The sequence below is a fragment of the Nothobranchius furzeri genome, chromosome 7 (genome assembly GCF_043380555.1).
Source record: "Nothobranchius furzeri strain GRZ-AD chromosome 7, NfurGRZ-RIMD1, whole genome shotgun sequence".
NCBI classification, from domain to species: domain Eukaryota; kingdom Metazoa; phylum Chordata; class Actinopteri; order Cyprinodontiformes; family Nothobranchiidae; genus Nothobranchius; species Nothobranchius furzeri.
This window is the reverse complement of record NC_091747.1, coordinates 57,660,419-57,686,711: the sequence shown is the minus strand read 5'-3', so window position 1 is coordinate 57,686,711 and position 26,293 is coordinate 57,660,419. Positions and strand designations below refer to the sequence as shown.

Here is a 26,293-nt window from a genome sequence, read left to right as displayed (position 1 = left end):
GATAATTTTAAATAGTTTTTTTTATTTGTTATAAATTGTCCATCAAATGAATTATTCACTGAGTCAGATAGTTGTGATTTAACCTTTAAATCTGGTTGTTTTTCTGTTTTATTTTCAATTATTATCCTAAAAACTAAATGTTCTCAAACATCAGCTCCACTTTAACTGAAATTTTAAAGTAGAATAAAAGGTCATGACTTTGTCGGTGAGTATGTTTGAGGAGACCTTGGCCCTCCATCCGTGGCCCGAGGCCTGATCTTTCTCTTCCACTAGCTCTTGCACTGGGACCACTGGGGCAAACGGGCTTGAGGCAGAGCCAAGTCCTAGTCTGACCCAGTTTTTTTATTTTTTATTTTATTTTTTTTAGAAGGGGGGTGTCTTGATAGCAGGCTGGGAGTCTCAGGGTAACCCTCCATCAACACCCGCGTCTGTAATCTGGCCTAGCATGTGCCAGTCAAGGCGACCGCAATGACAAGCTCGTGATGACACGGCCAACATTGGCTCTCCTCTCTTTGCTGCCCAGACGTCTCAAAAGCCAGCAAACATCCCAATGATTATGGCATTTCAGTGTCAACTGGCACGTTGAGTTTGGCAACAACCTTGAGATTGACAACTTGGAGACAAGATGATTGTAAGCTTCACGAAGTTTATTTGGAAAGGATGAGAATTGTGGCACACGAGTGTTTGAAAGTATTAGAGAACACTTGTTTACAAAAGTAAGCTTTCAGATCATATTTACACCTTTAAAGGAGACGTATGCAAACTCGCCTTTTGTACTGCAAACGTGGAAAAAATCTGTCCATCTGTTTTCTGTCAGTATTTGGTTTTAGGAATTATCTTTCTAAAACAAGCTGCTTTAAAAAGTCCTCATTTGTGATGTCACAAATGGAAAAAGTAGCATAAACACCTCTCCTGCACTAGAGATAACTACCGTAATTCCCGGACTATAGAGCGCACCTCAATATAAGCCGCAACGGGCTAAAAGCCGCAGATATCTACTGAACTGATCAGTATCAAACAAAACAGAATAGTTACTGATTGGTTTATTCATCGTCCTCCTGCGCACTGAAACTACTGAAGTCATCTTCTTCAGTGTCGGAGTTGAACAGCCTCAGAAGAGCTTCGTCACACACCTTTTCTGTGGCGATGTCAGTGCCGCTCTCCATGTTGCTGTCATCATCCCGGGGTGAAGTTGGGAAAACAAGCAGCGCCGTTTTACTGTGAAAAAAATCCTCCTGGGCGCTTTCCGGAGCACTCCTTTAACCATTCCTTCATAAGACTTTCCAGCATCCATCCTTTCTTGTTGACTAAAGCCGCACCTCATTATAAGCCGCATGGTTCAAAGCGTGGGAAAAAAAGTAGCAGCTTATTTTCCGGAAAATACGGTACTTCCAGGGGAGCAGCGGCTCTACTTCGAGCCCCTACCAGATATCGGAGCTTCTCAGCTTATAGCAGCCTGATAAGGGGATGGGGGGTGGCCAGCTCCAGCTTGTTTTCTTAAGGTGACAGAGCTTTGAAACGGCTCATCATCACCATCACAAACATGTTTGATATCAACCATAGAAATATTATAACTAAAAGACATAACACGGCCCCTTTAAAGAATCCTAAAACCACAAAAGAGACATCATGCTGTTGGCCACAAAACAGATTCAAAACCAAAAAAAGATATCAAGTAAAGGTTTATGCTTGAATTGTGGTTTTTCCTTGTTTTAACCCGTAATTTTGCAGTTCTTTAGTCTTTTGGGACACTCGGAAACAAGTGCAATGGCAGCAAGAGGCAGGAAGATACTCAGTGAGAGAAAAGCAGGGAGGGGGGGCAGATCTGACAGTCCACTGGCATGAAAGTGAGCCCCTCAAGCTAACAAATTCAGAGAGAAAATTACAGTTTTGCGCGTTTGTGTCAATATGCATGTCAAAAGGTAATTGGGAAATTGTTCTGCAATGTCAAGTCCTGTTGGCGGTGTTTAGCCTGTGGTGAGATCAAAACCATTTCTTCACAGGCTCTTGGAGGCCAGATCGGGCGCCTTTAACTCCCTCCATGCAACACTTTGCTTTAAGCTAATAATGCAGCTGTTAATCCTGGAGTCATTATCTGCCGTGCACAAGATCTGCTGAAAATGACAGAGAACTTGACTGAACCTTTGCCCTGTCATGAACATTTTGTTTTTCCTGCGACATTTGTGACCATAGGATTGACACTGTCACCATCTAAGGGAACCTATCAAAGCAATGCAAACCCACCATGGATGAGTGGTGTGAGCGTTCAAATGCAGCAGAATTTTTGCATCAATGTATGTTGAATTTTATTCTTTGGAATTTTTTAGCTTTTGAAATAAAATTGTGTTGTAGATAAGTAAAGTGTCTTTAGATTTGTACAATTAGGTGTTGGTAAACGAGAATAACAAATAGTTCCTTTAGTTTTGTGTTTGGTGAAGATTTTTGTTTGGGCACATATTACGTAAAACTCACCTTTTTCATCCTTTTGTGCTGCCATGTGGGTCTCCCGTGCTTCTATTAACACTCCAAACTTGTAAAAAATCTGTCTATCCATTTTCTGTCAGTTTGGCTTTGAGAATTGTGTGCCTAAAATAAGCAGTTTCAAAAAGTCATTTTTTGTGATGTCACAAATGGAGAAATTAGAAAAGAACTTCATCTACCGTAAAAAGGGGAGCTGCTGCTGCTGGAGTAGCAGAGGCTCTACTCCATGTCCATTCCATTTATTAGAGCTTCTCAGCTTACAGCAGCCTTAGCGGGGGGCGTGGCCTTCTCCAGCTTATTTTCCTAAAATGGCAAAGCCCTGAAATGGCTCACTCTGGAAGGCACTGAAAATGTTAGAAATAAAACTGCTGACATTGCTTTATGTGAGAGGGATTTTGTGCAAATAACTTCATTAAGATGTTTTGTATCAACCATAGAGCTATTATTAACTTAAGAACAAACAGCCATGATATATTCCCTTCAACAAAACCCCTTGTTAGCAAGATTTTCCTTTCTGTTATGTGTGAAATTTTAAACAAATATCTGGAACCTTGTTACTCTGCAGCATGACAGGAAGCTGATTCAAGTGTACCAGAAGCAGAAAAAAGTATCAATTAACAGCAGACACAGCTTTGAAAATATTTAGATTACAAAGGCCGAAAGTGACTTCCTTGAATTTCACTTTTAAAAGTAGAGTTATATGAAAATTTGCCTAAAAGAGCAAAAAAATATACATATTTGTTTGGTTTATGGTAAGAATTTCATCATAAAATGACAAGGACTGCAACAATGTATACATTTTCTCACAAATAATAGTCGATTTTAACAGTCAGAAGAACCTCTTGGGAATCCGTCTTGGCTGAAAAGGTTTAAGGAACCTCACACGTCTCATTTTATTTCACCTCTTTATGGATCAAAAGATGGACAATTATTTGTTTCCTTCTTTTCACAATTTGTCAGAAAATTGTATTTACTTGGTTTTACGTCAAACACTCTGTAAGCATTTGAGTTCCTTCATTAGAAACAATGCCTATGATGAAATGTAATATGCAATAATAATAATAATAATAATAATAATAATAATAATAATAATAATAATAATAATAATGATATGGGCTTGTAGATTTTTTTATCTTTTCATTAACCAATCCCCACAAGTTTTAGATCATGTTTTATCCTTGTTTTTCAACGAGGTTCAGTGAACGTTCCAACCAGATATAAGGACGAAAATGTGCTCTACCAAGGTGAAAGGGGCTGATAAGAAAGATGTGAGTTAACGAATAACTTGTCAGCAGAAATTTGGGAATAAAAAATGAAAAAATAAAAAACTGAAGGCCTTGAGTGAAGTTTTGAAAAAAATGTGTAAACCTCAGAAAGAGGTGAGTGTTTCAAAACATCAGGTTTGGTTTTAAAGTCAAATTCTTCAAGATAATAATAATAATAATGGTATTATTATTATTATTGTTATTGTTGTTGTTATTATTATTATTATTATTATTATTATTATTATTATTATTATTATTATTATTATTATTGCCTTCAGGAAAGAAAATACACAGAAAAAAGTGAGAGTGAAGAAAAAAAGGGTAAAAAAAGAAACTGAGGGGAAAAGAGAGACAGAGGTGGTGTGTGTGTGTGTGGGGTGGGGGGGGGGGGCAATCGTTAAAGGGCCAAGCCTGTGAGTTGATTAGGTTCGGGAGAGAGAGAAGCTGCTGCAGCTTTCTTTTGCGCCCAGACAGAGTCTAAGTCCTTTATCATGGGGAGGCACCGGCGTGGCCCCGAGCTATTGCTGGCCTGGAGCAAAGTACCAGAGAGGAGGGGGTGAGGAGGTGAGTGGAGGGGGTTTATCATCAAACTTCATAATAACGTTTGGGGTTTGCCACAGCTGCGCGGTGACCCTTTTATTTTGCTGTGATGGAACAGATAGCTCACTATGAAATAGTGTGAAATTATCATGTCTATTAATTCAGTCTGACATCCACACACACACACACACACACACACACTCACTCACAACCAACCCCTGCTCCATTTCTTATCCGTGGAAATGTGTGATTTCCTAACAAATACTTCATTTTACTAGAGTGATTTTTCATCGTTGATTTACAGGAAAAATAGAAAAAATGTGTTTTTTTATTTACTTTCTGAATTCAATAAAAAATAGTTTTAAATGGTTGATTGACCCCCTAACAAAATAAAAACTAGATTAAATAAATCGAAAAAAGGATTCAGTTATAGGTAACAGTAATAACAATAATAATAATAATAATAATGAATATTATATAATTAATACGTTTATTCTGTATTTTGTGCTTTATGTTTACAAATTACTCTTTTTTTTGCCTGAATTTTTTTGTTCCTATAGTTTTTAAAAAGTCGCTAAAACCATAATCAAAGCTCCTGCGACCATTTTTCCAGTAAAAGCCATCCAGCGTGGTTCCACATCATGAGGACTCTGCTCCAATCTGACAGCAGCAACGACGACAACACAGAGGGGGATTCTAAAAGTGTGAGTTTTCTGGTTTGATAAAAGACGTCTGGAGGTTGATCCAGAGACAGAAAAGAGAAGGGGAGACTTGATTGAAATGGCGTGTGCCTGACTGACGGGAGCCAGTGAGGGACAAAGCCCCTGCGAAGCCACGGCCACTCGAGCAATTATTCCTCCACGCTGCATTTGGATTAGTGCAATGGAAAGAAGCATATGTTTGGCCTGGGGCGGACCCCCCCCCCCCCCCCCCCCCCCGGCTGACTGCAGAGGATGCAGGCAGGGGGAGAGAGAGAGAGAGAGAGAGAGAGAGAGAGAGAGAGAGAGAGAGAGAGAGAGAGAGAGAGAGAGAGAGAGAGAGAGAGAGAGAGAGACTAGAATATAAACTGCAATAACCGAGTGAGGAAACATTAACACAATTTTAATCCGATCATTATTCATAGATATGGGAGATGCGCATGCGCATCTTCTCCTCCTATCAGAGCCTGATGGGGAGAGGATGGGCATGAATGATAAGGAATAAAACAATAATAATAATTAAATTTTAAATACACACGTTTCTATGATTCCCTTATTCAAAGTCACTTAAGGTTTTCTAATCGATTACCGAATGTCTCAACTAATCAGGGGCGATTTGGTGGAGTCGTTGACCTCCTCAGAGCCCTGGATCACAGCAAAGGGTCCACTGGGGGAGGGGGGTGTCAGAGGAAGATGAGGAGGCTCAGATGATGGCCGATGTCAAAGTTGAGGACAATTAGCCATTTTGCGCATCGCTGCAAACTTTGAAGTCGCATTGTTCAGCAGCATCTGTTGTTGTTGTTATTAAGCAGGAAGTTTGAAATGCTCTAAGAAGTAAAATAAAAAATAGCTTCACAGCACCTTTTTTATCCAAATTCTATTAATAAACCCAACATCTGTTTGCCATTGTTTTAGGCTTTGGGCTGTCTTAGCATTCCTAGAACATCAACACGTTTAGTCCCCTATAAAAACACTCTGTTCCATCAATAAGGAGAAACTCTCCAAGTCTGCGTGGAACGCTAATCCCAAATATTTCTCCTCAAAGCGCTGCACAATAAAATAAAACTAAATAAAATAAAATAAATCTCCCAACAATCCCGTCAATCTCCCAACATTCAAGGCCAACAGTTTAAATGTCAGATAGACAGCCTGGGCTTGACGCAAACATAAAGTCTCAGTCAGCAGAGTGAACAAATCTGGGCCTTATCTGTTGCCCTAAATCTTCCCAAGCAGCTCCAAAGCCTCCAAGCGCCAGCGCGCATGTTGTGATGCCGCTACGGGCTAATTAGGCCATGCAGACAGAGCAGTGATCTCAGCAGCATCAACTAAACACTTCCTGACCAAAAAGAGAGAGAGACAGAGAGAGAAAAGAAAACGAAACCCTCTGGCGCGTAAAAAGGATGAGGCTTTTGCGCAGCTTTTACGCGCAGTTTTTTTAATGGAAAAAGTTACGCGCGGCAGAAAGTGATCAATATGAGGAGACCTGCATCTTAAAATAACTGTAAATAAACATTTGTTTAGCACATCCCCAAAAATGCTTCATTTTAGCTTAAAAAATAATTTTGTGCGGCATTTATCAGCTTTGGTCTTTGCGCACAGACTCGTTTGCGGCGGGAGAGATGGGTGTTACCGTTTTTTTCCTGCATAGAGCCTACATATGGATGCATGAAAAACATAAAGAATACTTCTTTCTTAAGGGAACGTGAGTTTTCAGCACTTTCTCCAGAACATTTGATAATAACAGGCCTCACTTATTAATTCCTATGCAGGAAAATATGCTGTAATTGGTTTAGTTGAGAAAAGCAACAGTTATGGATTGAATTATCCAAATTCCGCTGGGTTTTGCTGACTGGCTCTTCACTTCTCCAGGCTATTTTTTATTTTATTTATTTATTTATTTATTCATTCATTCATTTGTTTTGCTGTGAAGCTTCCGAGAAACTAGTTCTACCTGTTCTAGATCAAATTAGAGAAAACAATACAATTTCTCACTAAAAACTGGGCGTGCTAATTTCAGTCTGGCGTCATAAACAAATAAAAAATGAACAAAAATAAAAAGGATTCCAAAGAAACACGCGATTAAAGGCCTCGCTGGTGCGTAAGAATAATAGCAATAATATAGTCACCATTGTCCCACGCGCCACTATCACTAATGCGTTCGTTTCACCCTCAAAATGTTTTCTTCCTGATAAATTTATTAAACAACATTAGCATTAATGACCCCCCTCCCTTAATACCGATGAATGCTGCTTTTAATACGATTGTTTTCACCCTTAAAGTGACTATTCCACCATAGCAGGAGCAGCCGTGCAGTCGCTCCCCTTTTATGAGTGAGCTATTGCGCCTGAGGACAGGATCCCACACACAATCTGAGGACTGAGCCAACAAAAACAGGCCCTGACAGACAATGCCGCGCTTCACCTGCTCCGGCACTCTGCATCGCAATTATACGCCAAGGACATGTACAGTTAGGCTTCACTCACTCTCCTGCAGAACAACACTGGCTCCGAATTAAAGCAAAAGCCCTGCAAAGCATGAAGAATAGGACATAAGAGGAGATGAGAAGAGGAAGAGTCTCCCATCCCAAACTGCATGGATACCAGACAATGTGTTGTGTAAAAGCAAGATGCAAAAATACTCCAGATTGACTCCAATCACTCTTTCAACTCAGATGTTATGCAACTGGAGCTCTTTGAGGGCAAAAACTGGAAGGATGTTGCCAAAAAGGCTGCAAAATTCAACCAGTCCGAGGAGATAAGATTTTTTCTGCTTTTAAAATAAGCAGCTGACAACACTGAGAAGCAAACATAACAAATATGTGATGCTTTGGATAAGAAGAAACGAGCCAAACAACCTGCAACAACGTTGCATGTACCTCAGAGGCGTTTAGCTGTAGGGGGGGAGGGGTGCGCGCGCTTCAAACGCGCACACATCCATTGATGGCAGCCATTTGGCCTGCACAGATCCAACTCTGAACTAGAAAGAGGTTTTTTATTATTAAAAAGGGAAACAAAGCAGCTTCTTGCAAAGTGGAATCATCAAGGGAGGCTTAACGTCAATTACCGTGTGTTTAGAATAAGGGAGAAACGAAAAATAATAAAATGTGAAAAAAAACTGTAAGTATTTTAAAAAATCAAGATGAAGCGTATCAAATATTTATTTTTTTCTGGGCAACAAAGGACTATAATACATAGACAGGCAGAGGGACTATTGCCAGCACATGTCTATACAATACAGCTAAAACCGCCTCCAGGTTTGGACATAATCGGACATGACAAGATATCAGGTGGTCCCCTTTAAAAAAATTGAAATAAAAATTTTGAATGATTTTTTTTGAACACTGTAAAAAGACAATATTCCATTTATTGCTTTTATGGTGCTTCAAGAAGAGAATGTGGGGGGTTCAGATTGGCACAACACATAAAAGCTTGTTTAAAATGAAAATAGACACACTAAAAATAACAAAGATTTCAAATAATTCTCCTCAGGGGTCTCAGTTCTGCTCTTGTTTCAGTTCAAAAGAAAACAACTGAATAGGGTGATAGAGAGAGAGAGAAAGGGAAGTTTATTTTCTATTTGTTCACTTGCTTCAGTGTCACCTCAACATGCTACAAGAGGGCTGAATTGAAATATCCCAGAGAAAATGAAAAAGTAAAATAAAAATACCCCCAAAACGTGTTTTCTAGAACCATAAAATCACATGAAGAACTAACTGAATATTCAAAAACCCACTAAAACAGGAGGCACCAGATAAATAAAAAAGGAAGTTTCAACAGACGCACCATATTTACAATTCCCATTAAATTACACATAAATAAATATATACACACATGAACACTGATTCCCTTATATAATCGTGAATCGTGTTGAAATTCAAAGAATAAAAATAAAGTTCAAGTTGGTCGCTCAGAGGACGAGTGGGAGTCTACAACTGAAGTCATGACATGGAGATGTGTGGAGTTTATCTTTTTTTCTTTCTTTCATTTTTTCAAGTCTTTTATTCACAATACTGATAAGATTTCCTCCTCTTTAAGCTCCGTTTGCTCACAATCTGAGATATATAGACGGGTTGCTGGATCTTCAGTCCATTTGTTAAAAAAAAAGAGAACAGAAAGGGGGAGGACATGAGAAGTCTTCTGGGTGAGGCAGGACCTTCCCCCTCGCCCTGGAGCTGTTCCTCTGCAGCTTTTTTATTTATTTATTTATTTTCAGTTTATTTTTTTCTCTAAAAAAGGTGATGAAAGGAGAAGATTCTTGTTTCCAATCGAATCCATGTGGAGGAAAAACAACAGAACCAGGAAGTGGCAGGTTTAAGTTTATCAGTAATATTTATAAGGTATTTATAATATTTGTACTGGTTGGGTGAGACAGGTGAGGCGATGGGGGGGGGGGGGGGATGTAGGAGCAGAAGATGGGTCCAGTTGTTTATTTTTATTTATTTTTTTTTTTTTTGGCCCCAAGTGTGAGGAAAAAACATGGAGACATCACTTTCTGTGCTTCTCGTCCTTGTCTCCACCTTTAGTGCCGTTGTCCGAGTGACTGTTGGGGTTGTTGTTGAGGTACATTTTGTCCATGGCTTTGATCGCCTCGGTTAGATAGTTCTGGAGGGCCGTGACGGCCGCGCACAGCGCCGGGGTCCCGAAGCCGTGCGAGATTAGGCTGAAGTGGGTCAAACAACTTTGGATTCCCGGTTCCAGGATGGGCTGTGGCCGCGAGTTTCCCAGGGGCGAGCGGTCCTGCGACAGCAGGTCTGTGAACTCTTTGCACACTTGCCTTAAAAAAGAAAAAAAGCAGAAAAGGCGGGATTATTAAGGAGAAATATTAAGCCGCGTTTTGAATCACATGTTAAAAGTCCACCTGGTTCGTTTATTTCCCGCACAAAACGTCCAAAAACAGGTGGAAATGAAACCCAGATATCTAAATCTATTCTTGTTTTAGAAAATAAACAAAGTTTAAATTATACATTTTAAAATATGATATTGTGTTTCTCCCAAAATAAAAAAGAAAAATGCAATTTAAGCCATTATTTTCTGGTTTTGGCGCATTTTATCAGCCTTTTAAAGGCATGTGACGCTGTTCTGTCTGGTCTGAATGAAGCAGCACTTAAAGCTGGGACTCCCCGCAGAAACAGATGACAGGGCTTCATAAACATGTAAACAACCACAACACAAGTACCTGACCTCACTCTAATCTCTAAATAAAAGAATAATCTATTTCTAACGCGCTAAAACCACCTCGTTAAAATGAAAATGCGCATTTTATTAATATGTGTTATGCGTGCAAGCTGCCAAATGAGCACATTGGTGCCCATACTGGCGCAACCCGGCGTGCGTGTGTGTGTGTGTGTGTGTGTGTGTGTGTGCGTGTGCGTGTGCGTGTGTGTGTGTGTGTGTGTGTGTGTGTGTGTGTGTGTGTGTGTGTGTGTGTGTGTGTGACGCCATCATAAACACTTACTTCGTGGCCAATAGCATGTTTTTTCTTTGGACTTGTTCGTTTGGGTCAGAATGCTGCCGGTTTACATATTCAGCTACTGCCTTGGCTGGAAACTCGGTCTCACAAACGTAACCAAAGTCCCTGGCGAGATGCACCGCTTCTCCTGGGAGACACAAAAATGATGGAAACACATAAAATACGAGAATTCTTATTAAACGTGTTCAAATACACGTTCACAGTCCCGATGCTTTTATGAGCACGTGATTAATGCGAGGTGAGCAGAGCGTCCGGTTGTGTTTACACGTTCAGACAGCAGGGTTATGGCACCTGTGCGTTCCCAAACAGCGCCATGGAAGAGGAGGACAATAATGGCGCACAGATGATCATAAAGCGTCCTGATCTGTCAGTCATGACAACTGGACTCACTGGAGCTTTTCGAGAGTCTTTGGATTTAATTTCCTGAAGCACTTTTTTTTTACTGTGGAGCTTCCTGTCCCAGAAGCCTCTGCTCCGGAAGAACGCACGCGCCAATTAGCATCAAAGCTCGAATCCAGTAAACCATTTTGCCCAAAATGGGACTGATCCACCTCCTAAAACCTCTCCGTTTCTCCACAATCAAACTTTTCTCTACAAAAAAAATTAACATGTGTTTCCAGAGTCTGCAATAATGATTAACAGGGTCCAATGAACCAAAGCGAGCCTTCACCTTTTGAAAACCTGCAGCGCACCAAAATACCACCGCACTGAATAATAAGGCTCAGCTCTGCATGCGAGCCAAATGGATTTATCCAGGAAAAAAGCATCTCGTCTGCTCGCAATAATTGCCTAATTTATTCTTTAATAGGCCCAAAACATAGATCTCCATAGGTCAGCGCGACGCATTTGCATGCAATACAAATCTTCGATGGAAAAGTAGAAAGCATGGGGAGCCATTAAAGGAGGAAGTAAAAAAATAATAAAACAAGGGATAGAGAAGGGCGAGAAATCTACTATATTCAGACTTGTATTAATGCAGGGTGCAATCAATCGACTCCTCATCCATGAGGTGAAAGAGCTCGGCGGTGGCCAATAAACAAGCAGCACTCAATAATTAACTGGACTTCAACACAAATTAATCCGGAGGATAAACTAGGCCAGCCTGGAAGTGCGCTCCTGAAAGAGGAAGCCAATAACGCAGCAGAGCCACAACCAGCACCTCTCTCTCTCTCTCTCTCTCTCTCTCTCTCTCTCTCTCTCTCTCTCTCTCTCTCTCTCTCTCTCTCTCTCTCTCTCTCTCTCTCTCTCTCTCTCTCTCTCTCTCTCACACACACACACACACACACACACATACACACACTCACTCTCACACACATACACACTCTCACACACATACACATCCTTCATGCTTTATTACTTGCGAGGCAAAGTCGGTCCACATTACACGGATGAGCGCATATGCTGATTTCCAACACAGAGGGAAAAAAGAGAGGGAGGAAAAGAGAGAGAGAGAAGGGATATATTTTTTTTAAGTATAGGATTTACGGCACCACGACTTACCTTCCACTAGTGACGTCAACAAGGTGACGTTGGCTGCCTTGCGTCTCCCCGCAGGTAGATTTAAGCCGATTTTATCCAACTTCTCCCTCAAGGATCTCCCTCCGTTCTTGGACTTGGCCCTGAGACGCAAAAACAAAGAAGAAATTCATTCATATGCAGGAATTCATCTAAATTTGACAGAAATATGATGGAAAAACAAAATTACAGCCAGAGAATTGACAAAAAAAATATGGATGGCTTTCATATTGAAGTTGAGACGTTCAAATCTGCACATGAGCAATAAATACGATCAAAATAGAGCCGCAGCCTGATTACCAGCGGACTTATAGCACAAAGTGAATAAATAAAGTCCTAGTTAATAGGCTGAGCTATTACTGGCTGCGTGTCTGCAGCACTTCAGTCGGCATTTCACTGGAGACCAATGTTTTCATGTGTAATGCCTTCACTGGGTCTGCAGAGCTGCTTGAAACAGACTAGGCCTACATTAATTTGAAAGGGGGGAGGGGGGTGTTAATATGGAATTTAACAGACCCCTCCTGCTCTAAATGCAGGAGCTAGGTGTCATGGTTGGTCGATTTTAATTATTCTTGATACAGAGGAGAGGAAAAAAGAGAGGGATGCGCGCTCACAGGCCGGAGGGAGAGCGCGTGCACGCAAACACAGGTGAAAGAAGATTTTTTTCTTTTTTTTTTTTTTTTGTGAAGTCAGACTCACCTCCTGAGCACCCCGCCCAGCAGAGAGGCGTTGAGGCACTCGGGCGGCGAGAGGCGTCTCTGCACCTCTGCCACCGTGACCTTGTACTTTGATGTGGAACTGAGGAGAGACAGGCGACCCGGAACCGAGCAGAACACCTCGTTTGGGTTAACCACCCCTCCGAAAAGACCGTCCTTATTTACGGGGATGGCGGAGACGCTGTTGTTCTTGGATAAAGACACCGGACCTATAGGACCGGGGGGAGGGAGGGGAGAGAGAGAGAGAGAGCGCGTGGTCAGTGAATTTCGTGCAATGCAGAGCCTTAAGTAAATGAAGAAGAACTTCTGCATCGATCACATAAATAATAATAACAATAACAACAATAACAATAACAACAACAATAATAACAATAATAATAATAATAATAAAATAAGTAATAATTTGGTGAGAACCAACAGCCTAAAAAAACATTTTTAAAAGCGCTCTTTTCAATAAAATCCACCTTTTTTGACTCATCGTCATTTTCCAGCAAAAACACCGTCGCCCGTGTGTGATTTCACACCGAGGTGGTGGGGGGTGGGGGTGGGGGGTTGTGAGGGAGGAGGGGAACGCGCAGTTGTGGCAGGCCGTTTTGGTGCGCAGTAACCGGAGACAAAGGGGGACTGTGCGCCTTTGGATAGATCACTTGTGACATTAATGGCTCAAGGGAGCCTAATAGAGACAATGGGAGCTAAACGAACTCTTGAGATTACTAATATAAGAAGCCAATTATCACGTGAATGTGCAGATGGGCTGAGTCTGAAAGAAAAAATTTAGAAATTTGGAAAAATTGCAGAAATTTTAGGAAAAAATAATATAGAAGAGAAGCAAAAATATATCCCAGGATCTTATTAATCTGAGCCTTTAAGAGTGTAAAAATCTAATCCATGGTAGATTTATTCATTAATAGATGAAAAAAAATTTAGTTCAAATTTCCCATTTTCGTATGCTCTCCTAAACGCTGCACAGAAATCCTGCACACACGCTCTGTCCAGCGGGTGACAGCTTCCATTTTACATTTATCCATGCTGCGTAATTGCGCATATTGCTTCCTAAAAAGTGTGCCCGGGTCGTCTCTGCGCGTCTTTGACCATCTATAGCTGAGGCCTCCAAAGCCCCAGCAGCTCCACTCATCTCCCTGCTGCGCCGAAACGCTGACAGTAAATTCCATCATCGGGGAGGAGAAGGAGGGAAAAAAGAGAAAAAGAAAAAGGTGCAGCCAGTTTGATGCACTTGGAAAGCATGTAATGAAAAATAGGCTGTGCTGCGTATTAGGATCAGTCAGGCATTACCACATTGCATCGAGCTCTTTGGAGCAGAATGGAAGTGTGTGTGTGTGTGTGTGTGTGTGTGTGTGTGTGTGTGTGTGTGTGTGTGTGTGTGTGTGTGTGTGTGTGTGTGTGTGTGTGAGAGAAGCTTGAAGAAAAAAATGCAAGATATCTCAGAGGAAATTGCTTACCTTTTTTAATTACAGTCTGGTCGGGAATGTGGATTCCTTGATCCTCAACAGGCTGTGACACAAATGCAAAAAAAGGTGCAATTTTAGCACGAATTACGCACAGAAACATGTGATTTTAAAGAGGTTGCACATGAACAAAGCGCTAAAGCAACAAGGAGCACAACCGAAAGGCCTTATTTATTTATTTACCTGCTGTTATAATTAATAAAGTATTATTATCCGAGTTTCCAGATCTGAACTAAGACTTAAATAAGGAAAGCACATCACCCCATAATCCTGACCTCCTTTTTGCAGATTGGCTCCCCTCACACGGAACTTCTCATCCAGATTGGTTAGTAATTACGGCGGTGCAGCCTATTAAAGGCCTATGAACTAATTAGAGAATTATAGCTGTTTGTTTCTGATTAAAAACTGGGGAGAAAATCTCAAAATGAGCGCGCGCGCTTGCGCTTATTGACGGACTCAGGGCTCATTCATTCATCAGGCGTCTTTAGCGATCGCAGAGGTCCCAAAACTCAATACAGCAAACTCAATTCTCTCGTTAGTGCGCTTTGCAAAGTGTCATGGTGTTATCGCTGTGCATGGAGAGGCTCAGCTTTTTGTTTCGGGGCCCTTAGAAATAAAAAAAATGTCTTTTAAAAAATCATTCTGGATAAGGAATTACGCATGGGTTTGTTTTACGTTCTGATGCAGTAAGAATACATCGTTTGTTTGTTGAAAAATCCAAATGTTCAAATGTATTTATCTTTTAAATCTTAATTTCAATTATTATAATTAAATCAGCGGACAAATTCGATCTAATGCCTAATAATCATGAATAAATGTGATAATTGTTGACATTTAAAATAAAAAAACTGCCTCACCTGGACGTCTTCTAAAGAGTGAGGTATTCCGTGGATGGGGATAGAGTCCAGTCCCGTGTCGAGCCCGTGACCGGACTGTAGGAGCACGTCTCTGCGGTACTCCCGGCACAGCTGGTGGGGCAGAGCGCGGTGCTGGTGCAGCAGGCCGCTCTCCTGACTCTGCCTCTGGCCCGGCCAGCCCGGATGCTGCGACTGCGGCTGAGCGTGCAGGGAGTTCAGGGAGTACGGGTCGTTGACGTGCGAGTAGGGGTCCTGAGACTGCGGGTAGATGGGCTGGTAGGGCGGGGGGAAGTACGGGGGCTGGAAGTCCGAGTTTGGCGTGTGGGAGAGCGGAGGAGCGCTCGTGTAGGGACTCTGGCCCACGCCGCCCAGCTGAGGTAGCCTGGCTGTCCCGTTGCTGGTGCCGTCGTGACGGTCCTGGCAGAGGAGGGAAGAACACACCTTTAATCTAAATGCGTTTTAATTTCATAAATACCTCAAATGTCCATTTTTTAAATCTTATTTTAGCCAATGGATGCAGCAGAAGCACAAAATGGACTGAGCGCATAGAAATAATGCTACAATAAAACAAAATTAAATTAAACACACACAAACACACGCGCGCGCGCACACACACACACACAAACACACGCACACACACCATCCAAGAAATAAATGAATGATAAACCCTGGAAATAATAATAAAATAATAATTCCAGATGGAGAATAACATCCCAGCTCTTTTCTTTTTCGACATGCATGATCCAAAAAACATAATCATTTTTATTTCTAAGAGTTTAAGAAGAATAACAAGCAGAGAGGGAAAAAAACACGATCAAGCTCCAGAAAACTTACCATCGCGGAAAAGCTGTGCACTAACATTTGTGAAATATTTGGTGGGACTCAACAAAATAGAAATAAAAAACGAGAATTCAGCAATGGAAGAAAAAAAGAATAAAAACGAAAACAGGCACCCCCAGAGTCTTCTTTCCTGCAGGATCAGATCTGCGCCTCGACAACAAGACGATAATCCATCAGAAAGAAAAGGTAAAATCCGAGCTTCGCTTCATTTGGATCTTTAAAAAAAAATACAAAATCAAGGCAGATGCAGGTCGGTGCTGGTGGGGAAAAGTTTCTCTCTGTAGAACCCGCTCTGTCTCCCTGCGTCTCCGGCTTCTGTCACAGCGCTTCCACCGTCCCCGCCGAGCTCATTCTCCCCCCAAAAAGAAAAGAAAACAGCCGCTTCTGCGTCTCCCCCTCGGACTCCTCTAACGAGACACGTTCATGACTATTAATCTTGCAGGAATAGTCAATGAACAGGAGGAAGGAAACCAGAAGGAGTCGGAGATCAGGCGGAGGAGGAGAGGAGGACGCAACTCGAGGCAGGAGTCTGTGTTTAAATGACGTCCATTGAAAGGAGGAATCAGTATATCTAATCAGAGATGTGGGGACCGAGGAGAGAAAGAGAGAGAGTGTGTGGAGGGAAGTGGAGGGAGGGAGACACAAAAAGAGGGACATTCACTCCCTGTTTGACGAATCAGGCGCAGGGAAGGAGGGGAGGGGGGTGAGTAAGTGGAGGAGGGGGGCGTTTTAAAAGAGTACCAGGGGCCAAAAAAGTACAAGAAAAGAATTAAGGGAGGACTGGAGACAAGAGGAGAGCTAGTGTGCACCTCTGAAGCTGCTCCGACCGGCTCGGTTCGACCGTAGGTCCCTTTGTGTTCCAACTCCGAGTCCGACGCACTGTCCTCCTCCATGGCGCTGCGCTCCTCCACGACTCTGATCACAGACTCACGCCGGCTAGTCACTCTCACCCGGATGAGACGAGGAAATAAAAATTCCCTTTTTAAAATTTAAATAAGGCCTTCTGGATCCGATGCGCAACTTGGGTCATTTTTACGCACGGCGCAAACACTTCCACTTCCTGTCTAAACTAAATTACGGCACACTCGTTCATCACCGGATGCAAATGTATTGATTTGTTTTTATTTTTTGTCACCGATACAAGCAGGAATAACCCAAAAGAGCTGAAACGAGGAGATTCTTCTTCTTTCTTTCTTTTTCTTTTCTCGTGTTTTTGTTTTCCAGCTCCCAGTCTGTCCCTGCGCGCGGGCGCGAGTGAAAAACACGTCCGACTGGCTTCTCCACTCCTAAAACAAGTAACTGATGTTTCTGCCAAACTTTGTCTATGTCCAAAACACTCCACTCCACACGCACACATGCGCTGGGCTGCTCGTGCACACACAGAACCAAATAAAAATACAGAAGTAATGAAGAAATTAGTGTTGGGCCCAAAAAATGTTCATTTTTAAAAATAAATAAAACATTTGTTTTAATAAATATTTTTTGTTTGATTTAATAAATTAAGTAAAAATGTGATTTTACAAAAATATTTAAAGGTAATTGTATTATTATTTTAATTCTAATAATAATTAATAATTCTTATTATTATCGTTAATATATAGTTGTAAAAATATCACATATGACTCTAAATAAAATCACATTTTAATTAGTTATCATGACATTTTTTAAAGAAAAAAATACTGATTCTAAAATGCTTTTTCCTTTATTTTAGTTAAAAATCCTTACCTCGCAGTCTTCATATTTAATATTATCAGTTAATTTCCAGAGCATTTTCATGGGTTGCTGGGATGCTTTTGGAGTCCAGAATTCTCCTCTCAGACTGGGAATTTAGTTCCTTCCCCGCGCAGGAAAAATAGGAAAAACTAATAATAATAAAGCAGTTTTATTGAAGCTGTGGTTTGCGCTCCGAGGTCTCCCTCTAATGGTGGAAGTGGAAGGCTGGAGCAGCTCTGTAATAATGCTGGTACAGGGCCTCATTTGCATATCAACCGCGGTTTGATACCCCCACCCTCCTCACACACTCCACCTCTCACACTACACCAATGGACAGGTATAATAAAATACACATGTTTATTTATTTTTTCTGCTCGGTGAGGAGTTTTTGAAGAGACCCTGAACGCACCTTCAGGTGAATTCTAACATTTATGGGATGTTTCTGCGTTTTTATCCAACTTTACTTTAAATCTGAAAAAAAATACCAGATTTTTAACGTTTATTCCTCATTTTTAACTATTTTCTAATTTAAAAAAGTCACACTTTGTTCGATTTTCCTTCTTTTTTTCTCAAACCTTAAATGTTATTTCTGTCCCGTTGAGAGCGGAGACGTCTCTTCTTTTTCATGCTAAGAGGCTGAGCGGCTCTACAGGTCCTCAGTACCTGCAAAGGTAGCAGCTCTGTGGAATGTCAATAATTAACACAACAACATGGCCTTGTTTCATCTGAATGAGCGGCTGGGGGAGCCAGGTTCTGCCCTGTCGCCGGCCGAGCCTTCACCTCAGCAGGTCGTGGGTCAGCAGACAGGTCGCCATGCAGCTCTCCCTCCCTCCCTCCCTCTCTAAAGGCGTTGGCTTCTTTAGTTTAAAACACGGATTACCATTTTTGGTGGAGTACCCGCTCTTTATGTTTCTTCTCTTTCAAGTCAGTTGTCATTAATGACTCCATAGAGACGAAACTGGCGGAGAGAAGCAGCGTTTTTCTGCAGATCTGGCCTGGCTGACTTACTCCAGTTTTTTATTTCTGGAGTGTTTAACTTCAGCAAAGAACACCCCTTATAAATAAGATTTTATGTCTGAATAACTGAGTCAAACGTGCGGAGTCTTCGCGTTAAATGTGCGCTTTTACGCAAAGAAACGCGCTCTGGGCTGATGGCTGCACTTTCTCACTTTATATTAAAACCATTTTATACCACATTATATCTGAAACGTGCTCATCTATAAACACAAACTACCTTTTATGGGATTCCACAAACACCTTTCAAAATAAAATCCCTTCTAACTGTTTCTTATCTAAGAACTTTACCCAACTTTACGCAGATCTTTCACAGCAGTCCACAACAACAAGGCAACATTTGAACAGTTTTCGCTTTTTCTGTCTCCAAGCAGAAGACGCACATACCTGCCAGTCCCCCATTTTGCCCATAATTGACATTCTTTGTCTTCTGCTGCCTTCGGTGGTTTGTTTCCAGTCGGTCTGTCGAATTAAGCCTCCGGTCTCAAAGTAAACCTTTACTTTTTTTAACCAAGACTGCAGGATCGCCTCACCTGGTCATAAAAAACGGTGTGGGGGGGAATATACCTGGTGTACGCATGCGCACTGGGGCGGGTGTGGACACGAAAGTCTGAATTATCTAAACCGGAGGAGTCTGGGCTGCTTTGGGACTAAATGGTGATGAATTATTTTTACAGTCAGTGACCTTAGCTGATCTAAAAGATAATGGTGGGAGAACAAATGTTCGTTTTGTAACAAAAACAGAAAATATTTTTAGAATATTTAGTTTAAAGCAAATCAAACATTTTGGATGAAAAAAACGGACAAAAATATCAGTTTAACAAATAAAACTGAGTCAAGTTGAAGAAGTTTAAATTTACCTGCATGTCGAAACCATTAATTCTGCCAAAAAAGCTAAACTCCCAGCTACAGTGTGTGTGTGTGTGTGTGGGGGGGGGGGGGGATAATTTATTTATCTTCTGTTTATTTCAAATGCATACTTATGTAAAACACTCGGGCTTATCGAAAATGCTCACACACACACACAAACACACACACACACACACACACACACACACACACACACACACACACAGGTGATAATGGCTCTCTCTTTATTTCCCCTCATTTATTTGGAGTTGTTAAAGAAGAGCACTGAGACCTGACGCTCCCCTCGCTTCATTCATCATAAATGAAAAATAAAAAAAAAATAAACATAAATACTCATGACAAAAACTTTTTATTTAGGCCACAAAGTCGAGCATTTACTTAGTTTTCCAACAGGTCCAGATATGTTTGTTGTTTTCTTGTATTTTCTGATTATTTGCTTAATTCCAAACGAAGTGTATTTGCAGTTAATATTTAAAACAAGACTTCAAAGGCAAACCGTGTTAATTACACACACACACACACACACACACACACACACACACACACACACACACACACACACACACACACACAAACACACACGCGCGCGCGCGCGCGCACACACACACTCACACACACACACTCAGCCTGGAACAACTAGAGGAAGGTGGTGGAAGAGAGAGAGAGAGAGAGAGAGAGAGAGAGAGAGAGAGAGAGAGAGAGAGAGAGAGAGAGAGAGAGAGAGAGAGAGAGAGAGAGAGAGAGAGAGAGAGTGTGTTTGTGTGTGTGTGTGTGTGTGTGTGGAGGAGAAGGGGGGGGGGTCTAAAGCTTCTATGGGCTCTGCGATAGAGGCTGGTTTATGAACAGCACGGCCCCGGCTACATCCTGAAGCTGCGTCTAAAATCTGCTACATATTATTATTATTATTATTATTATTATTATTATTATTATTATTATTATTATTATTATTATTATTTTGCAGCTCAGGAGAGTTTTGTATTATTATTTTGGCATGAGGTGTTTTTGTTTTAGCTGATGTCCAGTTGGTTAAGACATGCAGATTTCCTAAAAGAGATCTTTTAAAATATTATCTTTTAATCTTTGTTGTTGTAAAATGATTGTTTTCTGTATTTTGTTTCTTTGTCATACATGTTGGTTCAGAAAAAAGGAAAAACGAACAGGAAAAGATTGCTTCCTATTATTAAAGTGTCTCCGGACAGCAGCGGATGTCTCCTTGAGATTAAAAGTTGCTTTTATATCCAGATGAGAGGCTTCGGCTTCATTCGATCATCGCTGCTCCCTCTGGACAGTAAATTGTATCATAGCGCCACTTTGTGTCGGAAAAAAGATCCTAAGATCCGCTGTGAAATGAGAACAGAAAATCCACTCCAGTTAAATAAAAATCAACTTTTGAAAACTAATTTTATTAATTAAAAGAAGCTTATGAGAAAATCAATATGAAATGTTTAAATGTTGAATCGTTTTACTGAGGACTTCACTTTTAATCCATTTTCTAACCTAAACCCCCTAAAAACCCCTTTATTCATTTATTTATTCATTTATTTATTTATTTATTTAAAAATAACCAAATAAAACAGTGACGTTTGGGGACCCCCCCTTCCCTACCGTAATTCACTGACTAGATGTCCAGGTAAATCCTCATGAAGCGGCACAGTTCTTGATGCAGTCCTCTCGCGCCCTCTTTCGACCGTCGAAATAACAACATTTCCCACTTATTTCTGAAGCTTTTACAAAAAAGATTGATTAGCTCAGTTTAGTGTGAATGTTGAGTTGGATTCCAACTGTTGGAATGGACATTTGCGCAGCATGTAAGCCTACTTTTTATTCATGCACACAAATTGTATTAAATGACGTGCAAATAATAATAATAAACAGGGCTGCAAACGTTTACAAAAGTCTTGGAGTTCGATTTTCTTTGTTTTAATTTTTATTTATTTGTGTGTGTGTGTGTGTGTGGGGGGGGGATTTGGCAAAATGACACATTAGTCAGGCAGAGAAAACCCTAAGTGATAGTAAGGCAGCTTTCATTTTTCAGAGGAAGCTGGATGCTGTAATCACAGTGTGGTGTATAAAACTACAGTAATGAGCAAAACACATAAGGAACTGATCAAATGTGGGAAAAATTGTATTTAAAAATTTTACATTGATTTTCACTGAGGAACACTTATGTCACATGTCTTTTAAATTAGTACGCTTAAAGCATACAGGTGGTCAAATCTTTCTGAAATAAATGGTGTACTAATATTACCCTCAGGGTTAAACGCAGCCTGTATTTATGTGACTGCTCTAACAGTAATGTGTTGTCTACTGGAAGGTTACTGAAGCATTATTATGAATAAGAGTGATTTGGAAATGTGTTTCTTCTACCTTCAGTTATTTTAAAGTGTAGTTTTTAAATTTTGCTTATTCTCCTTTTGCCCTTTAAACCATACAAATAAAATGTATGCATATAAACTCAATTTATCTGACTAAGCAGGTTTATCCATTTAAATCAGCTGTTGGGGTCAATGCATTTACTCAGCTTTGCAATAGCTTTTTTAACAAATTGGTTTTTTTATTTAATTTACTGTGAAATACAAATACATGAATGCTTTTCATGCCCAGAACACAATATGAACCCTTTTTTAAAGAAAAACAAATCAACGTCTATGATCAATGAGTGTGTTTATTAGATGCAGTTGGGTATTAATTGGTCTTTGAACCAATAACTAATAGTTTTATATCTTACTTGTTTGATTAGGTACTATACACCTGTATTTATTTTATATAACATATTAATAACTTAATTTGAAATCCCTCCAAGTGTAACGTGGATTTATTTTCGCCCCGTGGCCGCCAGAGGGCGCATGGCCCGATACGTTTTGTAGCCTAGCTAGCCGCTGCTAGTTCCTGCTTCAGCTCGTTGATTTATTCTCATTGAACACAAATAATTTAATTTAGTTTGAGTTTTAGTAGCTGGGAAGTTTATATAAGTGAAGGCGTTCGGGTGTTCCTGTTATCTAGACTAACTATGTTGTTAACGCTCATTTAAAACCCAAAGTAATTTTTAAGTGGTATGTTTTACTTTGAAGGAATCCAAAGGAAGTGGTAAGGTGTTGTCTCTTGTTTAGCTTTTTCAACACTGCCTGTAGTATCAGCTTGTGTCCACTGGGGGGCGGACAAATCCTTACTGTCCAAAACCAGATACTAAGGGATTGAGTTACCTTGTTCAATAAAGTTTTGAAAAAACAAACAAACAAAAAAAAAACTAAGGGATTGAGTTGTGTTTCAATCTAGTTGACCTAAATAAAACATACAAATCCACAGAGTATGTGGTCATCAATCAAATCAAATGAAAGATTATGAGAAATTAAATTAAAAGTTTTCTTAGACAAAGAGCAAACAGTAAAAAAAATAACTGCATTTAAATTCTGTTGCTGGTAAGTTTTATTATATTTGATAGGTTTTTTTATTATTCATTGTGGACAGCCAAAGTTAGTTTTCCTTGTTTAAAACAAAATATAGACCTTTAAAAAATTCTATGTCAGCATCAATGTTTTAGTGTGTTTATTGGATGTAGGTGGGTATTTTTCTTTATCTCTAAACTAATAGTTTTATATCTGAATGTTTGATTATAAATCATAAGCTTATGCTGGTAAAAATGTGAAACTAAATACATTTATTTTATAAAATATATTAATAACCTTATTTCATTTATTAAGAGTAAAATCCCTGTGTATTTAGTTTCACCTTTTGGCCACTAGAGGGCGAATGATCAACGTTTGTAGTGCTGTTAGCTAGTTGCTAATAATTCTTGCTTTAGCTCATTATTTATTCTAGTTGAACACAGATACTTAACATAGATTTAAGTAGTTTTAGTAGTTATGTTGTTTGTATACGTGAAGACATTCAGGCTTCCCCGTTTTTTTGAACAACATGTGCTGTTAATGCCAATTTAAAACCACGTAGAATTTTTAAAGCGGTGTGTTTTATTTTGAAGGTATCTACAGGAAATTCTACTGGGTTATTGTTTAGCTTAACGAACGCTGCTTGAAATAACAGCTCTAATCCGCTAGATGGCGGAAAAATCCCTTAAAAATAGTTTTTATCATCCAGTTGACCTACAAGAAACTTTTGCGTACCAGTACTTTTGGCCAGTTCCCCACTGCACATACCGTTTTTTAGAACACTGTTGCATAAAGCATAATTTTAATTTCCGTTTTTAGTTAAATGAGCCTGTTGCTGATGTCACAACGCCTTTGTTTTGTTTTGTTTTGAAAAATTGTACAGGATGTGTTTTTTTAACTAACTATTGTAACTTTATACCTGCAGTCCCTTATTCTCATTCTCAACCTCTTCCTTCTCCTATGACACACGCAAAGCGATCGTTTTTACAAAGTAAGTCTTATAAAAGTCTATTTAAACCAAGAACATACAGTAAAAAAACAACTGCAATTGTCTTCTGTTACTGGTTGCTTAACATAACCACCAACATTTATATATATATATATATATATAATCTTACAGTTGAGGGAAGCTATGATTTAATTTAGGAGGGATTCAGCCCCGTCAAATGCAGGCTAGAAACACCTATGAGGGGTTAAATATTCTCTTCTAATTAGCTAAAAATTAAGTTCAATACCAGATTGGGCCACTAGAGGACAGCAACCATTTTCTTCTCTTCACTAAACAGTGCTTAAAATCAGTGTTCTGTTTTTTGCCAGGTGAGGGCGCAAACTCCCTATTCTTTAAATGAAACATATAAAGCAATTGTTTTTTTGTTTTTTTTACAAAGTAAGTCTTATAAAACTCTACTTAGACAAAGAACGAACAGTAAAAAATGACTACAGTGGTCTTCTGTTACTGGTTTCTTAAAATAAAATAACCACTAACACTAAAAATAACTGTATATTTCAATTAATAAATTAATCTTAAACTTAAGGGAGGCTGAGATTAAATGTAGGAGTGATTTAGCCCTCAAAAGCAGACTAGAAACACCTATTAGGAGGCTAAATTTTCTCCTAATTTTCTAAAAACTTAGTTTAGTACCAGCTTTGACCACTGGAGGGCAGCAACTCCCTAACTCACAACCTAACACATATTAGCGCTGCCTACATTTCCCATCGTCTACTTAGGGTGCAAAACGTGGTGCACCACTTATTTGTGCTCGGGTGGACAACAAATTACCTTCGCTGGTGGCGTTGCAGAGGACAAACAAAAAAGGTTTTACATCGTTGTATTGACTTCTTTAACTTTTACTCACTTGTAAATCTAAAACTCCAGATTAGATTTAAAGAAACTGCATCTTTATTGGTGTCAAATTGTTTGTTTTGATTGTTTTCTGTGTTTTGTAACGATGCTAGTCCAAGCGCGTGCGACTTATCTCCAGAGCCAAATTGTGCTGCAAGCTGACAAAAACATTTCTTCAAAGCAACAAGGATATTTTCTCTTCGTCCCGTTAGTTTTTGTAACAGTTCTGGGTTACAGGTAGAGTCGAAAAGACTTTTACATTGTTTAGTCTTCGCAAGAAAAAATAGATTAAAAACAGGAGCTCGTTTAGGCGTAGATATTTACTGCTAACTGTGTTAGTGATTGTCCACTTGTCCCCGACAGGTGTCCAACATGTCCGTGGACTGGGTTGGATATGGATATGCCACTCTAGTCGCATCCGGGGGAGTCATTGGTTATGTAAAAGCAGGTGAATAATTATTTTAAGCTGTGTCTGATTAAACGTAAATATCTTTAATTTTCCCAAAATAATGTCTCAAATGATCATTGGGTCATTTTTACATGTAAGAACTTGGGATACAGAAATAGTTGAACTAAGAATTGCAATTCATTTGTTTATAAATTATAAGAAATGTTTTTAAACTATACGATTCATTTCTTGCAGTAATGTCATTTTTAATTCCAAATACTTAAAAATATTTACAAATGGTGGTTTTGGCAAGTAGTGACTGTTAGAGCCGCTGAAGAATCAGATTTTTTAAATGTATTCATTAGTCTATAAAAATCCTACTTATATGATCATTTATACGCAAATAATCTGTTTTACACAATTTCTCTGAAAAATCTAATGTTTAAATGTCCAGTTTCATTTGATAATCCCATAGAAACCGATGTTACATTGTTCTAAATGAGGGAACTAAATATAAATTGGAGCGGCGGATGTTGGAAAATCCCAAAGACAAGACCAACTGATTATAATAGCGACAATATTGTCTAAAGAACTTGATTGAACGTGTAAACTTTTATAGCAGGTTACATGAAAATTGCAATTTATTATTTAAACAGAAAAAAATAGTGGAAGTGTTCATAGAAACAAGTATTTTGTGATGACACTTGTCTCTCTCACTCAGGCAGTGTCCCCTCACTTGCTGCCGGTCTTCTCTTTGGGGGACTTGCAGGATTTGGTGCCTACCAAGTCTCCAATGATCCTAATAATGTTTGGGTTTCACTAGGTTGGTAAAATATTTTGAACAAAAAACTATAATCATTGTGACTCTATTCACGAACTTGTGTTCTCCATGTCAGGCACATCAGGAACTCTCGCTGCCATCATGGGAAAGAGGTTCTACGGATCCAGGAAGGTCATGCCGGCTGGTCTCATAGCAGCAGCGAGGTCTGGTTCGGTATTTTTGACATTGTGTAAACATGTGAAATCCAGCCGAGCTTCACAAATATTTTCCTGTTCCAGTCTTCTGATGGTGGGGAAGCTGGGGTTGGCGTTGCTCCAGAAACCAGCAGAGTCCTCCTGAAACACCTGTTCTGTTGGATCCACCTCTCAGCGTCTGTCATTGTTTTGTGTTTTAAATAAAAAATGTCAGTTTGAACTTGAAATATAACATTTCCAAAAGAATGTCTGTCGTG

The 26,293-nt window shown here is 39.8% G+C and overlaps 2 protein-coding genes across 5 annotated transcripts; one reads left to right on the top strand and one right to left on the bottom strand.

Annotated features, from left to right (window-relative positions):
* Positions 1-8,123: 8,123 nt before the first annotated feature.
* tfap2a (transcription factor AP-2 alpha) lies at positions 8,124-19,088 on the bottom strand. Of its 3 annotated transcripts, none has more exons than XM_015955427.3 (7): positions 18,962-19,088; positions 15,008-15,424; positions 14,145-14,196; positions 12,668-12,893; positions 11,954-12,072; positions 10,439-10,580; positions 8,124-9,757 (listed from the first exon to the last, which is right to left on the bottom strand). In XM_015955427.3, the coding sequence occupies exons 1-7, from the start codon at positions 18,992-18,994 to the stop codon at positions 9,469-9,471; spliced, it is 1,278 nt and encodes a 425-aa protein (XP_015810913.1). In that variant the 5' UTR covers positions 18,995-19,088; the 3' UTR covers positions 8,124-9,468. The 3 variants fall into 3 exon arrangements, with proteins under 3 accessions (XP_015810913.1, XP_070409482.1, XP_070409483.1); XM_070553381.1 differs by lacking the exon at positions 18,962-19,088 and adding an exon at positions 17,573-17,777; XM_070553382.1 differs by lacking the exon at positions 18,962-19,088 and adding an exon at positions 15,842-16,415.
* A 5,436-nt stretch (positions 19,089-24,524) lies between these two features.
* tmem14ca (transmembrane protein 14Ca) lies at positions 24,525-26,282 on the top strand. 2 transcript variants are annotated; one of them, XM_015955425.3, is made up of 5 exons: positions 24,525-24,646; positions 25,037-25,121; positions 25,783-25,884; positions 25,958-26,045; positions 26,121-26,282. In XM_015955425.3, the coding sequence occupies exons 2-5, from the start codon at positions 25,046-25,048 to the stop codon at positions 26,179-26,181; spliced, it is 327 nt and encodes a 108-aa protein (XP_015810911.1). In that variant the 5' UTR covers positions 24,525-24,646; positions 25,037-25,045; the 3' UTR covers positions 26,182-26,282. The 2 variants fall into 2 exon arrangements, with proteins under 2 accessions (XP_015810911.1, XP_054607053.1); XM_054751078.2 differs by lacking the exon at positions 24,525-24,646 and adding an exon at positions 24,782-24,910.
* Positions 26,283-26,293: the final 11 nt, after the last annotated feature.